General features: G+C 37.4%; 1 protein-coding gene across 3 annotated transcripts in view; it reads right to left on the bottom strand.

Moving 5' to 3' along the window:
- Positions 1-16,212, bottom strand: part of GABRA4 (gamma-aminobutyric acid type A receptor subunit alpha4) — a 175,185-nt gene that overhangs the window by 23,790 nt on the left and 135,183 nt on the right. For all 3 annotated transcript variants that reach the window (XM_064511199.1, XM_026093581.2, XM_064511198.1), the window contains 3 exons: positions 14,565-14,708; positions 13,015-13,167; positions 7,633-7,892 (listed from right to left, as the gene is read on the bottom strand). In XM_064511199.1, the coding sequence (XP_064367269.1) occupies positions 7,633-7,892; positions 13,015-13,167; positions 14,565-14,708 (557 nt within the window). The remainder of the gene's footprint in view (positions 1-7,632; positions 7,893-13,014; positions 13,168-14,564; positions 14,709-16,212) is intronic.

Genomic DNA, 16,212 nt, shown 5'->3' with positions numbered 1-16,212 from the left:
ATGCTTACTCATGCCAAAAAGAAGAAAAAGGGAAAGAGGTTGCAATTAGATCAATACAAGCAAGTCTGCAACTGATGTTACTATGAAAATAACTCACTCATTTTTTATTCCAAAGATAAAACCATAAGGAGTACCTCTTTTCAATACATCAGCACACTGACAGGGAAAGGCACTTAAGTATATTTTTAAATTAAAAGTCATAGGCTTTAGCGTTTTCTAGAATAATCACTTGGGAGACTGACATTACTGAGCTATGCTTTGGTTTCCAAAATAAAAGTTTTATCCTAATACCATTTAAATTAACATTAAATCTTCCATTAACTACTGTAAACACTATGTCAGATCTTTGAGCATCAGATGAATAATAGCAGAGAATATCTTCATATTCCCCTGCTTACAATTGTGGTAGTTCATTATAATACTTTTAGAAAATTGAAAAGTGAGCAATTACCACATTTCCTAGTAAGGTCTGGAGGAGGTAGCACTCCAGCAGGTTTTCTTGTTCAGTCATAAATCAGGTGTTGCAGTTAACCTCCTGCTTTTTGTGCATATCAAAAGATACATCTCCACTTTCAATAAGAAAACCTCATTCCACAACTTTGAAGTCCAACATTGTTTTGTTATGCTTTACCAACACCCAGCCATTGCTATCTTCATTATAACTGAATTCTGTAATTCAATGGAGTTTACATCACAGTTTAGTTGGATCAGAATCTAGCTCCAAACTTAATGCTAGGTTGCGTGCTTTCAATAATTACTCTGCTCACTTAGCAGAAGACAAGTGTTTCTACTTCCAGTGTAAATTTATTCCACAACTCAACCGTATTAGAGGTAGAGCAATATCAGGTTCTTGGAAAGAGACCAGAGATTTTAATGGAACACTTTAATTCATGCTATTTAGAATGACATACTAATGTGAAATATTAAGAAAACCATTTAAAATCATGCATCCCACATTTACGCCCCAATCCCAGCATTCTTTGAGGACACAATTAGCTTTATACATTGTGAGCACTCCCAGTTACTGGATAGGACTATCCAAGCCTATCAAACCAAGTAAATGCATTAATCTTGCCAACCTCCGTTATCCAACATTCAAAGTTCACACTGAATCACTGCAGCATTACCCCAGGTAGTTCTCCTCCTCTGCTTTTCAAATAGCATTTGGTATAAAATGTGCCAGTCATTTATAAGCTGCATCTACCTTCTTCCTACTTAAACATGCTGCTAGAACGTTATGACTGCAAATTATCAACAGTGAAAACATTGACTAACAAAACTAAAGTGACATGAAATTGTTGAAATGTCATAGAAATTATTCACATGACACAGCAGCCTCCCTTCATATGGTCCTGCCCTCCATTTGCATGAGCTCCACACACTTCTTGAGCCTGGAGTCCTTCATTTGGTTCCTAGCAGGATCTGAGATTTAAATGCCACCTAAAAATACCCTAAAAAATCCATAACATCCCAAGCACTAGAGAAGTAAAACAGGAGACAAATGATTATTAAATTTAAAAACTGAAATGCTGTTCCATGTCCACAACTACGCAAGTCACACTGAGGAGACAGCCTAAGCATCCATACAAGTGGGTCAGAAAACAGAATGTCCCATCGTGATGCAAGTAGCCCCATTAAGATCTAGTTGCTCTTCAGTTAATTCCCTCCACATGTGAGAGAAATGGGTTTAGCCCCACTTCTGTAATTGCTGGAAAAGAGGGAGCTATTGTCTAACTAATCCAACAGTAACAGACAGGAAGCAAAGAGAAATTAATAGGTAAGTATGCATTTCGTAGTGCTTTCTAGTATAACTCTAGAGATGGTACATTTTATGCACCTCTCTACATTGTAGAATATATCTACAGACTCAAAGAGAAATTCTGTTCCATCAAAGAGGGCAAAAACTTCCACTTCCCCTTACAGTGTAGGCCTTAGACACAAGAGTACATCTACTCTGTTTTTCAGCATTAATCAACTTTGGGGACTTAAAAAAAATAATAAAATAAATAAAATAAAAGAGGGCTGTCTAGCCTATGGCCTCCGGATTGCATCCAATGCATCAAAACAATTCATCTGGCCCAATCGTTGCTCTGGAAGCCATGAGACAGAGCACAAAGCTGGGCATGTGCCAGGTGATTTGCTCTAGAGGTCTGTTCCCAGACTGATTCCAAGAGATCCCCACTCTCCCCCTACTCCCACCATGTAACTTAGGGGTATGCCTATCATATGACTGAAAGGCAAGTACTTCCTATCACAGAAGATACACCTTGATGATATGAAAGCGTATATGCAGGTGGCTCACGTGACAAAAGGTTGCTTATAAATCTACCAGGTCACATATCACACTAACATGGATGCTCCTGGTAAGGAGATGAGTGCACCTCCATGCAGCAGTGAAGAGCATGACCCTTGAGTTCCTCTATTACCCTTATGAAGTGTAGTAAAGTGTAAGAGGAAGAAAGTTCAAGACTTAAAATCTACCTGTGACTGACTTTGAAGAAATTATTCCATTCAGAAGGTTTGTCTGAGCCTGACCTGATTTTTCAAGTTTTGTGGTCTTGTAACAAACAGCTGAGGTTGAAGCTCATGTTAATGGTGTTTAGGAACCTATTTTTAAAGGGTACTTTTCAGTAACATTCTTCAACTCCAAAATTGGACAGGTCTTTAAAAACAGACTTCATAGGAATACAGTGAAAAGGAAACAGTGCAGAAGCATATAAATAGACTCAGGGGTCCAATAACAAACTATAAATCATTCATTTCCACCTCACACTTACTTGGAAAAAACATTGCTGTTTTTACTAAAGGAGTGCACAACACTTAGGGACAGGTTTATTCTTTCTAACCTAAAAGCATTTTAACTTGCTCCCAAAATATGGAAATCACAGGAGACCATGGTGTGAGCCATCTGTCTTATTTTAAAAGATTTGGAGAGAGTTTGATAGACTTCTGATCTACAGATCTTAGGAATGTGTTTCGACAGACTTCTGGGAAAAGTATAGATTGGTAAAGTGCCACAATATTTTCTCTTCAGAGTTTGTGAAATTCTTATTGCCCAGAAGCCCAAGATAAAGAAGTTATAATTAAATACTCACTGGACATCTGTGAAATTACTTTAGTCTTAATAATCTAAGTGTTTGAGTATGTATAGTAAAGTTAAATAGCAGATACAAATCCAGTCTCAGGGACAAGAAAGAACGATTATACGGTAATACAACTAATGCCAGAAATCTCCCTTTCAGATGATTGCAGGAACTGGGGATCATTTGACTCCTTGATTTCAATGGACTGCTCTGCACTGCCTTCACCAGAACCACTGAAATGCCCTGGAATTTCAAAAACTTGGTTCAAAGAGAAGTGAAAACTCCTAATGGCTTCAGCAGACTTGGACAGACCCTAGTACTGCCTTGCTATGGCTGACAGAAGGAATGAGTGAGGCTGTCCAAATAACTTACTAATTCAGGGAAGATCTCAAATAACCTTGGGCCCTATTCATATAGTGTCAATTGCAGAACTGCACTCCTCATTATGGAAATACATCAGTTTGTACCAGAAAGTTAGGTGCAACAAGCAGGAAGAGTTGAAATGGGGAGAACAAAGAGAGGTACAACAGCATAGCTAGAACTGTATCAAGTGATAGAGGAGCACACATTGCATCTGCAGGCACTAACGAGGCAGCTCACTCCCTCTTGTCCCCTTAACTTAGTAAATTAGCTTCAGAGCAGGACTTTTTGTTTGAATTAACACAGATCAGATTACTTAATTAGCCTCCAAAACATATTTAATGCTTACTGTAATTGATATATTGGATCAGTCACATCCACTGCATGGCTCCAAAGCACTAAATATAATTATACAAGAAAATAACTTGTCAAAACATACAGTCCACGTCTGCTACAGTAAAGTTGTATAGGTTGTGGTGGAGAAATACATAATACAAATGAACACATCTCAATCCGTTTGATCATAATGATATGAGTTGTCTTTTTAAAGTAATCCAAAACAATTGGAAAGGTGTTTTTGACATGCACTCATAAAAGCACACAAAAAAAGAACTCTAATTTGTCCTAGTAATATATTGATTGATTCAATATAGAAAACCCACTTTAATTCCATGATCAGAAACTGATCAAACATATGCATATCAAAAAGGGACTTCCAACTATGTGCAATTTATCTTTACCTTACTGAACTCTACTATTAATATGCCTAATTTATAGCAAGAACAGATAGTAAAATCTCCATGTTCTACATGGAACCCAGTCTCACAGTCAAACATGCTCCCTCACAAAAACTTTTCTGTAATGATCCCACTGCAGTTACTTGAAAAAGTCAAACATACAAGTAATCGTCCAGTGAACAATGTACAATCAACAGCACACCCCTATATAAAAGTAAATTAGCGCCTTGCTTGTTTTCTGTAACAGCCTCAACTGTTCTGTATTTCTGTTGTTCTCAGGGGACCTACCCATTGGGAACTTCAACTATGAAAAGTCAGCACAGCCAGCTGCATGCATTTTCAAGGCAGACAACAGCACGGGGCCAACAGGCATAAGGGAAAATCTCCCCTCCCCTCCAGATTAGTAGGCGATTCCAAGGAGGTTGCAAATTTTGAGATATACACCAGAAAGAATTGTAGGGTTTAAGTATTTAAGCACCTTCTTCCCTAATCTATACTCTGACTCTCAGGATATTCACATTTCTTCCTGGGCTAAATGAAAAATTTGGGAGACTGGCAAGTCCATCAAACTAGGCAAAGACTGTTTGAACAAAGTGTCAAGTTTAAAATAAAAATTTTCTTTGAGCTCTGACGATTGTATTTGCTAACACTAGAATTTCTAGCACAATATTGGCAATGTAGGACAGACTTCTATACATGAAGTGGGATAAGAAATCAAAGCCTATTGTTTAACAAAGTTAATAGTATTTATGTTAAGAAATAACACTTACAGACTCTATGCTAAAGTCAAGCTATTGTCCTATATTCTCTGTAGACCAAAAACTTATAGTTAAGTTGAGACTGTGTTACCTCAGCCCTGACTACACAGAATACATTCAAAAAAAAAAAAAAAAAATCACATTCATAGCAAGGCATAACACTACTCTAGATCAGCCTTTTAGAACTTGAACTGCAAAAATTTTAGGGAGAAGGATTTGTATTACACTTGCAGCTTGGAAGGCAAAGTCTAACAGCCATATTGGCTTCTATTGACCTGCCCAGTGCAGCAGGACACAAGGACAGAAATCACCCTCCAGTCGCGAACAGGTTAAATAGTATTTGCAGGATGGCTAAATCTCTATAACAGTATCAGCAGGCTCACCCTATACATCTGTCCCAGAAGAGAAAAGACTCAAGTCTTAGCATAGTATGATTGGAGAAAAAGCCATAAAAACAGCAGTTTAAGACAATATCAACATTATCACTGGCTTACATACTCTTAATACTAACGTGCAGACCTTCAGAAGAGCTGATTGTTCCCTTGAGTGTTTATAAGGTCTCAAAATCTTCTAGGCACGCTACCACAGGTATCACAAGGATATTGATTTAGCAGTAGAACAGAACTGCTCACATTTCAATTTACTTAGCTTTAAATAAAGCTGGGTGAGGGTTTTCTTTTAATAAGTTTTTCTCCAAGACTTTCATGTAAATGGCTAAGCAGAACACAAGACTAACATAGCAATTCTGACCATAGATCAAAACAGTTTTGTTAAGTCTCCATCATTACTACTTGATAAAACTACTATTCTTTCATGTTTTAATTGGGTCTCATAAATAAATCTAGGATGAAATTGTTATTAGGTTGTAATTTATTTTCCTATGAACCCAGGTAAAACCTGACTAACTCTAAAAGCAATGTTTATTAACTCTCACCAGGAATGCCTGAGATGCTGTATTAAACTGTGCTTATGCTGTACGATCAAGAAGATTAGCATAAAGCAACGGCACTAATATCTCTATGCACAAATAGAACAGCACACTACTATAAGCATACTTTTTCTTGCTCCAGTCTCATACTTGCAGAAAACAAAGTGACGTGTAATGTGCTTCAGGAGCACATCTACCTTTTTAAGTAAAATTGAGAGCTAACAGAACAACACAGCCAAGAGACTGAAAATGGTAATGATACATGATAGGAGAGTAAAGAACAGGAAGAAAAATGGAAGTGGGTGGACAGCAGCTGAGGAGTGATAGCAAATGGAAGGGGTGGGAAGACAAAAAGAGCAGATGAATAGGGAAGGAGACAAACGAGACGTGAAAAGAGACAGAAGACAAAATTACCAAGAGCTGGTCTAAAACTGTGGTTCTTAAATCATGGCTCAGTCAAAGAAAATTAGATAGTCAGGCTGACAAAAAGGGTAAATTACAGTGCTGTTGTCAACCTTTTACTTCTTGACTGGTGCTGCCAAGACAGTCAGCCACAAACGGGAATTACTGGCCTAGCATACGGCTAACCTAGTACAAAGGTAACAGCTTTGTTAGCTAGGCGCCTGACGAATAGGAGGAGGAATGCAGCAACTAGTAAGCATATGGGAATAAGACAAGGGAAGAAAGGAAAATCACTGGTGAATTCAACTAGAAATGAGGTCATGTCCTTATTAACTAGCCCACACACTAAGATAGCTACCACACAGTCACATTTAACCCACAGGACTATTAAAGCTGAAAAGCATTCCACTAAACAAACCTTTTTCAGGAGTTGAGGTGAGCTCCTGCACAAAGAGAGGTAAGTTACTTGAAAATGGTTATCTATGGCAGACACAAACATTCCATCCAGCATTCTTCAAAATTTCCCCAAAATGTAACTGATTAAGAAATAAAACTGTAGGTAGGTGATACATGCAATGAAAGGAGATCCGTGATAGCTAGGGAGAGGCTGCATGGTATAACTGCAATGCTTTAGCATATTTTAATTCATTATAAGATATTAACAATGTAGGTTATAATGCCATCCTTATAACCAATAGTATCGTGGTCCGTAAAACCAGTCCAACTCAAATCAATATGCAAAGGGAAAGGAAGATTTCCCTAAAAATACCCGTCCTAACTGGCCTTCACCAAAACTCAACTGAGTATAGAAGAGCAAAGAGACTGCACGTATTGATGGATGCAACCTGCTCCTCTCCTCTGAGCTAATCCAATCAGCCAATACTCCAAGAATTAAATAAGGTTTTACAAGATTTTATCAATGAAAATGGGGTAGCATTAATCTTCCATCATGCTAACTTACACTGTGTTCAGGGGAGAAACCTGGCCCGTAAAGACTTACTTATACAACACTACTGGATCCAGATTCTGAAGAATGATGTGTGTACTTTTTTTTTAATTGCCCTTAGGAACTGCTCACCTCCCATGTGGCTGTATCTGAGGGAACCTGAATTAAGATCTACTGTCTTATTTTACACTTCTGAGCAGTAAATCAAAGTCTGTTGGGCTGGGCCAGGATGGAGAAGTTCAGGTGAAACTAAGGTCAAGAATTTTGTTCACTGTCTGAACTACTAGTGTGGGAGAGAGTGCCAGAATGAGGGGAGGATATGGAGATCAGAGGGAGCCTGGGAGGAGGTTCAAGTCTTGGTTTTACTGAGAAACATTGCCAAAAAGAAGGAAAATATTTGTATAAGCTGAAAACATACCATGAGTGTCTCTTCTGTACTTTTTTCTCTTTGTAGAGGAGCAGCCGGAAATTCAAGGAGGGATTTTACTGTCTTCCTTTTGGCTTTTTCCATTTGAATATTAGTAAAATAGTTGACAGCAGCAAACTCAATAAGAGCAGAGAACACAAAGGCAAAGCAAACAGCTATGAACCAGTCCATGGCAGTAGCATAGGATACTTTTGGCAATGAATGTCTTGCACTGATGCTCAGTGTAGTCATTGTCAACACTGTGGTTATTCCTTCAAAGAAACAAAACAAAAGCATTGCTGAAACCAAGTAGATCAGAGTGAGAATAAAAATAAGCAAGCAGCCTCAAACAAAGAATTTTAAATCACTTGGGTACTTTGCATCTGTGATTGCAAAGCCCACTAGCACCAACAAAAAGGTACAGTTGCATTGCAAAATATTACTATAAAAGTCATTTAACTGAGTGTACCACACATGTCATTTCAGTGGTGAATGGAAAAAAATCTCAGTATTCAACTACAAAAATATATACCAGGGTTTTTAACTTTTAAATCAACATAGGCAATAATATATTAGAAAATAACTCAGCTATACTGTCCCCAGACTGCAAAATACCGCATGATGTAATTCCACTGACCAAGATACAGATCTTGCTCCCAGACATTGCACCCTCTGTTTGCTTAATATGACAGTTTTAAGATCCTCAAAGACCCTCCACTCAAAAATCCATCCACCATTAAAAAAAAGAAAAAAAGAAAAAAAAGAAAAAACTGAACTGCTGTGTAACACAGAAAAGAGCCATATCTGACAGCTCATTTCTTCACTGGATAAATAACAAAGAGGTAAATCTTTCTCTGCTGCTTGTGAATAGCACGCTAGATTTAAGCCATGGCAACCACCATGTATCCATGAGTGGTGATGCAGTTTTTAAAGGATGCATAGAAAGCCACAACTTTTGCAGATCATCTACAGTTCATATAAAGTAAATGCAGAAGCCTTTACTTCATATTTTCTTCATGTCAAGTTAGATACAATTTCTTATAATAAATTATTATTTTCTAAACATTTGCTATTAAACATCTCAAATTATGTACTGAGTACTGTGCTCTTCAGACGAAAACAAAAGCATGATTTTCCCTCTAATAGTTTTAGAATACTACCTATTACTCAGTGTATGTTACTCTGATCCCACTCAGGTGGCACTAAATCATGGCAAATTTTTTTTGCACTAAGAAAAACTAGAATATTATGTTGACAACTCTGTTAATTAGCAAACCACCACCTTATTTTTTAAACCCTTCTGCTACTAGTGGAGTGATTAAATTCAATTAACATTTCATCTTCTGAAAGAACAGCTTTAATTAAAGTGTACGTGCATGAACACTGAGCTCAAAATATGGCCATTTCACAGTAATACTTCAAATGCAAACACATGCCGTATCAAACAAAGGTGTGAGGTTTTCCTTTTTTTTCATCCCAAATATTCCAAGAGTAGTTAAAACATCAAGAATCACACATCTTTTAAATATAAAATGCCTAGTATATAATGAATACTGCTTAAGTCCTACCATGATAGCGGGAAGGAAAACTGACTACAAATGGAGATATCTTTACTATTTTATGAAAACTGTAACCCTTTTAATTCAAGAGGGAATGCATATACTGAGAAGTACACGCAAAAAATATTTAAGAACATGTTTTTCAACAGAATCTTCACTTTCCCTATTCTGCAAATGGCAGTATCCCATCCAGGTAATCTCATACAAAAAAGCTTCACCCAGACACTGCCATACAGAGAAGAGGACACAATGAAGCCATCTTCTAGGCTCTTCTCTGAAAAAAATCTGTAATAGCCCTGTTTACAAAAGCGCATGTGAGTGCACGCAAACACACACACAGGATCTCACAGCAAACTCATCAGGACGAAAACACAGGTTTTGTGAGCTTGTATCTTCTTCAGTGGGAAGCTGTTAAAAAACACACTAATAGCAAAATGTTTAGTTCTGAGAAAAAAAATCAATAGAAAGTTTATTTTTTCTGGGAGAGACCCATCTTCACTTAGCCCCATCCTTTTTGATTCCTTTGTCCGCCTCAAGCAAATGGTTTGATTAAGCTGTCTTAATAACAAGAATAAAAAAGGATACGTGGTTAATAAGAGTAAGAATAGGGTAAAGTGGCTTGAACGACCAACCATTCCTCAAATAAAAGCAGGAGGGAGAAGGCCCCTATAATATTACATGGTTTACTGACACAGTCATTGCCAGCTTTCCCCCAAATAAATCATTCTTTTAGGAGACTTGCAGTTGCCACTGCAATCACCCCTGGATATAGTGCATAGCAATTTGCAGGGTAGATAATTAAGTTCAGCTAAAAATATTATATATGCACATGCACTATAATTATCCAAAGCTAAATACTTGCAAGTTCTTGATCAGATATGCACATAGCCATAAAAAAGACATTAAAAGTATTTTACTATGAAAATTAATTAAAAAACCTGTATGAAAGAGAAAATTACTTCTGCCTTTCATCTGAGAAACACTAGTCCCCCACAATCATCAGATTCAGGTGTCTAGAGCTCTGACTGCAGAAATCATGACCTCATGTATCTTATAAAGGTTGTTTTACTATTATACTTAAGGATTCTGGCACCAGAACATAAAATCTTTATAAAGTGCAACTCACTACTCATGTAACTCCATCTGCATAAAAAGGTCTAGTGAGTTTAGAATATAAGCTTATATAGCAGCAATGTTCCCACAGGTTTCTCTGGTTCATAGAAACAAACTGTGTTTGTTAATAAATTGGACCCACAATAGAAGGAGTTGACTTTGTCTTCCTGAGATAACCAGTACTCATGAAAGATCAAAACTTACAGGGATATTATGCACCTATGATGATGGTGTCATAAGTGATTTTATTTCTCAGAAAAGGGGGTAGCAGCAGGCACTGAAGAATACCAGGTTTTAATGAAAACTTTGAACTCAGGGCTTATACAAAAGCTTTAGCTCAGAGAGCTTATAAGTCTGACAGGGAGAGCAGAGAAAACAGCTTATTGTGTCTAAATGGTGATCGAGGGAACATAGCATACTTACTGAATAAGGGTCTTACAGGTATCATCTTTGCTCCTGCACTCCTGATTCTGGCTTGTACAGATGAACTGAGGGTCCTGACAGCTCTCCCAACTCAGCCATGCCTGCTCTGATTCACTTGCAACAGTGGTACCCAAGTTTTGGGGGTTGTGGAGGTCTCATAGCCTCTCACAGAGGAAACTGAAGGACATATGCTACAGCTCCTTGCCTATATACCATGACATTCAGTGTCTGTGTGATCAAACTGGAAGTGGCCCATATCATATGGTGGTGCTTTGCCCAGTCAGATGACTGAGTACATGCGTGGACTAGGTGCGTGATGAGAACTTGCTTGCATGTCCAATCCCATGTCCAGATAAGCGCTCCTCACACATCAGAACATCTACATTTTGATTCCTAAAGTGGACATACAAAAGCAAGGGGTCACGATGTCTTTGGTGAAAACAAGTGTGCCGAAAGATGGCTCCTAACAAGCTGTTCCCATATGAGGAAGGCTTAGAAAGAGCAGTTCACAAGCAAAATAAACTGTTCAGGTGTCATACATCTGGCTTGTAAACCAGAAATTGGGCATCCCTGTCTCCTATTCAAGCAGCGCATTACAGATACTTAAAAAATAATATTCATTAAAAATATGTACAAAGACATTCTCTGGATCTTATCTCCCAGCCATGCATTGTTTACATGGTAAACCTTCAGCATATATTGCAAAACCTAATTATTATATCTTTGTTCCACATGAAGAGGATCCACACAGCATTATGTTCCAAATCCTTCCCATAGCAACAGGTATCTTGAAAGGCAGGAAATCCCTAGATTGTTCCTTGAGTATCCTTCCCCTGTTAAGTTTGCCAAGTTCTCCCTATTTGTGCAGTGTCCAATGGAAAGATCTTTTGGTTAACTTCTGGCAGTTCCTTTAGACACCCAGCACCACAGCAGATACTTTGACTTCATTCTTATCTCTTGCCTACAGTACTTCTGTCTTCCATTAAGAATACCTTCAGAAAACGGAGTCCCTTTTGGCATTTGTCAGAAAACCAAAAAGACACTTTGAGCCATACTTTAAGCCATTTGTTTTCAAAGGCATTTTAGATACTTATCTGTAACTTAGTGGATGTCTAAACTTTATCATTACTTGTTTCCAGTTTCGCATATGGATATAATGAGCCTTATTACATCTATTGCTCTATAAGTTGTACATTTCAGTTACTGAATTTTGTCTGCAAGTGCACATTCTACCTTTCTAGCTCATGGCATTAATAGGATTTTTCAGCAGGGAGTATTCAACATTACTGCCAAGGTGTGTTAAGTGGTACATTTGTTTGCCTAATGTAATGCTTGAGTTGAAAGCAAGTGAAGTTCTTACTACGTGTGCGGAGGAGTTTCTGTAACTGATCATTAACCCTGTCTAACTTGTGATGCTAGACAGTGTTTAGACTTTATTTATATGTTTGTATGGGCTGTCATGTAGAAACATTAATTTCTATAACTCTTGCCAACATATATCTATAGCAAGACTTTTTAGAATACAGTACCTTGTAAAGTCAAGACATCTGCTTTATGAAGACTAATTTTAACCATGTTTTTATCCTACTCCTTTGTTAGGAACCATATTTCCATTTAATTTCTTTTTTTTGTCTTCTATATTTTTTTTAATTTATTTTCATTGTTCACTTCAGCATCTCATTTCCAACTGTACTTTCATGAGTTCAATTTTAATGTCTTGTGATCATTTCCCTAATTGCTTTTCAATTCATTTTCATAATGGCAATGGGAGGAAGGAGAGAAGATCACTAAACATGAAATTACAATAACAGGATCCAAGCCTTACTGATAAGAAAGTTCTACTGATGACAATTATCTAGTGAGATATCTGTACATATCTCACACATTCCCAATCAAATTATTTTAACAGGATTTTAGAAGGTATGCTTCAAGTAATCACAATACTGTTTATTGGAAGATAAAACTACCCTAGATGCAGACAAAGGACTTGAATGGACTGCACAGTGCCAAGCTTTTTTAATTTGCTTCTCCAAGCCTCTAATCCCAAAAGATGTATACCTGTTTGCCACAGGCTACCATGCTACCCTTCAGGTTAAATATTCCAAGTTTCTCTTCACATTCATATTCTTCATACATATAACTACACTGATAGCAAAAGTTCCTCTGAATTTACCTTAATCCCTCACTTCTGCACCATTACAGAGGAAGTATATACCCTGTGCACTAAAAAGGACTATTCTACTGAAAATCATTAAGAGATGCAATACAATAAAAGGAAAAAGTAAAATGCAATAATTACCAAACACAGTTCTAGCCGGAACAGATTCCTTATTTATCCAAAATGAAACTTGAGAAAGGATCACGGTCATAATGCATGGGATATATGTTTGAATCATAAAATAACCCATTTTTCGTCTGAGGTGGAAGTAAACTGTCATAACAACATATTCACCTAAAAAAAAAAAAAAAGGAAAATATTTTTTCCGTCCCTGCATACCATTTTTGTGTAGCAGAATAACTATGTTTCAGACAGTCAACTAGGATCGTTTAAGAAGACGCTAGCCACAGCACTTAACATATGTACAGGAAGATATGTTCTTTTGGAGACAAGAAGGAAATCTGCAAATAAAAAATCCACAAAGCAGTAGGTCCTTACAGTGCCATTCTGAAGTTGTTATTGCAAATACTACATGACTAATACTGGATCACTTTTTATAGTGTAAGCACGATTTTAAAATTCTTTCAGCATCTGATGAACAGAAAAGCGTCAAGACACAAGCTACCTACCTACCGTAATATCCAGAACGTTGTGGTACCTACATGCCAACCAAAAGAGTTATAACAGTGATGCACATTAAAGGAGATGGAAGCATCTAAGCTTTCTACTAGGATTACACATCAGTACCCCTGTGATAATGAAATATAAATAAATGCAAAAATCACTAACAACAATTAAAAATGCTGTACATTTATATAAACCTTATCATTCATACTAAAGAAAAATTTGCAATTCTACCATATATTGAATAAACTGTCCAAACAAAAGCTCTACAAAAAGGACATTTGGGGTGTAGTAAGGAAACTGTTTTGCTAACTCATAAGAATTGATATGCTGACAGGTCAGTTTCCAGGGTATTGGAAAACACTGCTTTATCTTTGAGAAAAATATCCATAGAGCAATGTCAAATACATTCGCTTTATCTATTTAATTTTGACAATCTCACAACACCCAAACTTGCTGATGTTGAGAAAATGATTCCAAATTTGACAAATATTTTGGGAACATGATTGTTTATCACCAAACTGCTCATCAGTGAGATTTTACTCATTCAGGCTGCCTGTTATTGCCATTTGCCTTATTTCTTACAGCACAAAAATCAGCAGAAGTATCTATTGTGACTAATGCATTTGTGCCTATCCTTATCTGACTAGAGGGCTTTTTATGGTTTTAATAACCTATTCTGCATGCCGTATTTCTATCCTGAGCTGTTTGCGCTACCAAACAAAGCAAGTCTTTTGCACGTAATGCGGATACAGTGCTGAGAAATGACTTCCTCACCCAAGCATCCTCTCGACTCTTCAAACCGCATTTTAAGCAGTGATTAGAAATACTCATTTTGTCCCTTGGAGTAGTGATCTGATTCTAGCTTTCTGAAAGGCCTTTGCAGTCTACTGCAGTGAACCTGCAAATGCAAATCTGAAGGACAGAAAGCTGATTATGTTCTCGGTTCTTAATACATACCCTATGAGATTCACCAGAATACATTACAGGAAAAAAAGAAAAAAGCCTAGGGCAATATTACAGGCTTAGTTTTACCTCAAGTTGATTTTTACTGATGAGATTCCTACCTGTAATAGATTTAATGGTTTCAGAGGATACAGTATGCCCAAGCAGGTCATACTGAACTAAACTGGAAGACTCTTCAGGAACTTCCACTGACTTCTCAGGTCCTTTTGTCCACGTGTAAATCATTTCACTCTTTGGATATGCATCTACAACAACATAGCATCAGTTTGCTTAAATAGAAAACTACTTCTCACACCCTACTCCAGTCCAAACATACTGAAATCAATGGCAAGACTTACACTAACATCTTTAGAAGACACCCTTTATGTTTAAAAATTCACAGAAAGAATACCCTCAGATGAGCATAAATAGCAGCTAAGGTTATACATCAAGTGTCATACACAAATTCACTTCACATTTGAATGTGAAGTATAGACATGAGTTCTTTCAGGATCCGCCCTTTTACTAGGCATGTAAAGTTTACCTTTAAATTATTTTAGAAATTCTCTATCTGAAATTTTATCATTAAAAACATACTGATATAAAAAAGAGCATGTATAAGAAGGATACATTTTAGAGACTGGGGACATATCTCTTTACAGAAAATAATGATAATACCTAAACCATCATGTTTTTTTTTTAATATTTGCAAGAAATCAGAGGTCAATAAAAGATTCACAGTAACCGAAAAATAAGCAGACCCCAGGAAACATTCCAACACTTAATACAAAAGACATAACTTAGGCCTACCATTCAATCTCTACACAGTCCAAACTCCTGTTAAAATTAAATTCAATCACAGCCTTGCATCTGAAATGGCTACATGTTATTTCAAGTTCCACTGAAGATACCACAGATTAGTGTCAAGCACAATTTCTGCTGGTTGGTGACTCTGCCTGAAGACATCTGCCTGTGGAGAAGTCCCCACCACTGAAGCTCCCCTAGTATATAGCTGATGTAGTATATAGCCACTTCTGCCAGCATCTGGCCTCTAGCCTCACTGTATCTGGGAAGAAAAGTCTTACTAGGGCACTGTCTCTAAAATCTCCCTTCTGCTTGACTACCCAGCTGTATAAGCTAAATTTATGCAAAGAAAAAGTATGAACAGCTTAAAAAGTATGAATAGCTTCCTGCCATTCCTGTCTTCTTCAGAACTGTGGGATCAAGGAAAGCAGATTGATGTCCAGCCACTGACTACATCTGAGTGTAATGCAGAGGAAGTCAGTGACTGAGAAGGCTTAGAAGAGTGACAGGACGGGTAATGGAGTGCTCCAGCAATCACCAGGTGGTCTCAACCATCTCTGCTGTGGATTCAAATCAGGGAATCTAACTACTTCCCTCTGCTGTGTGGCATATGTTCCTCCAAAACATTCCTCCTAGCAAACTTTTGGAGATTATTCAAAAATCTATATCTGACTTCAAACCAGAAAAGGAAAATCACCTGCATTAAGTTTCCTCTCACTTAGCCTCACCACTCTAAAAATTACTTATTTAGTCAAAACTAGCCATACCAACTCCTTCCAATAGCCAAGGAGATACACAAAGACAACTTAAGATCAATTCTTTACAGCCTACAAATCTCTCTTAGGATGTCAATCTGCCTCCACCGCCTGGACAGAAAGGCAAATAACTATAGTTTCCCTAGGTGCCTAACTTTTATTGGCTGTTTTAAGGCCAGATGGATCCCACCCTCTTTGTCTTCTCCAGAGA

This window comes from Dromaius novaehollandiae, chromosome 4 (genome assembly GCF_036370855.1).
Source record: "Dromaius novaehollandiae isolate bDroNov1 chromosome 4, bDroNov1.hap1, whole genome shotgun sequence".
NCBI classification, from domain to species: domain Eukaryota; kingdom Metazoa; phylum Chordata; class Aves; order Casuariiformes; family Dromaiidae; genus Dromaius; species Dromaius novaehollandiae.
Note: the sequence above shows the minus strand (reverse complement) of the source record. Positions and strands in the feature narration are given on the sequence as shown.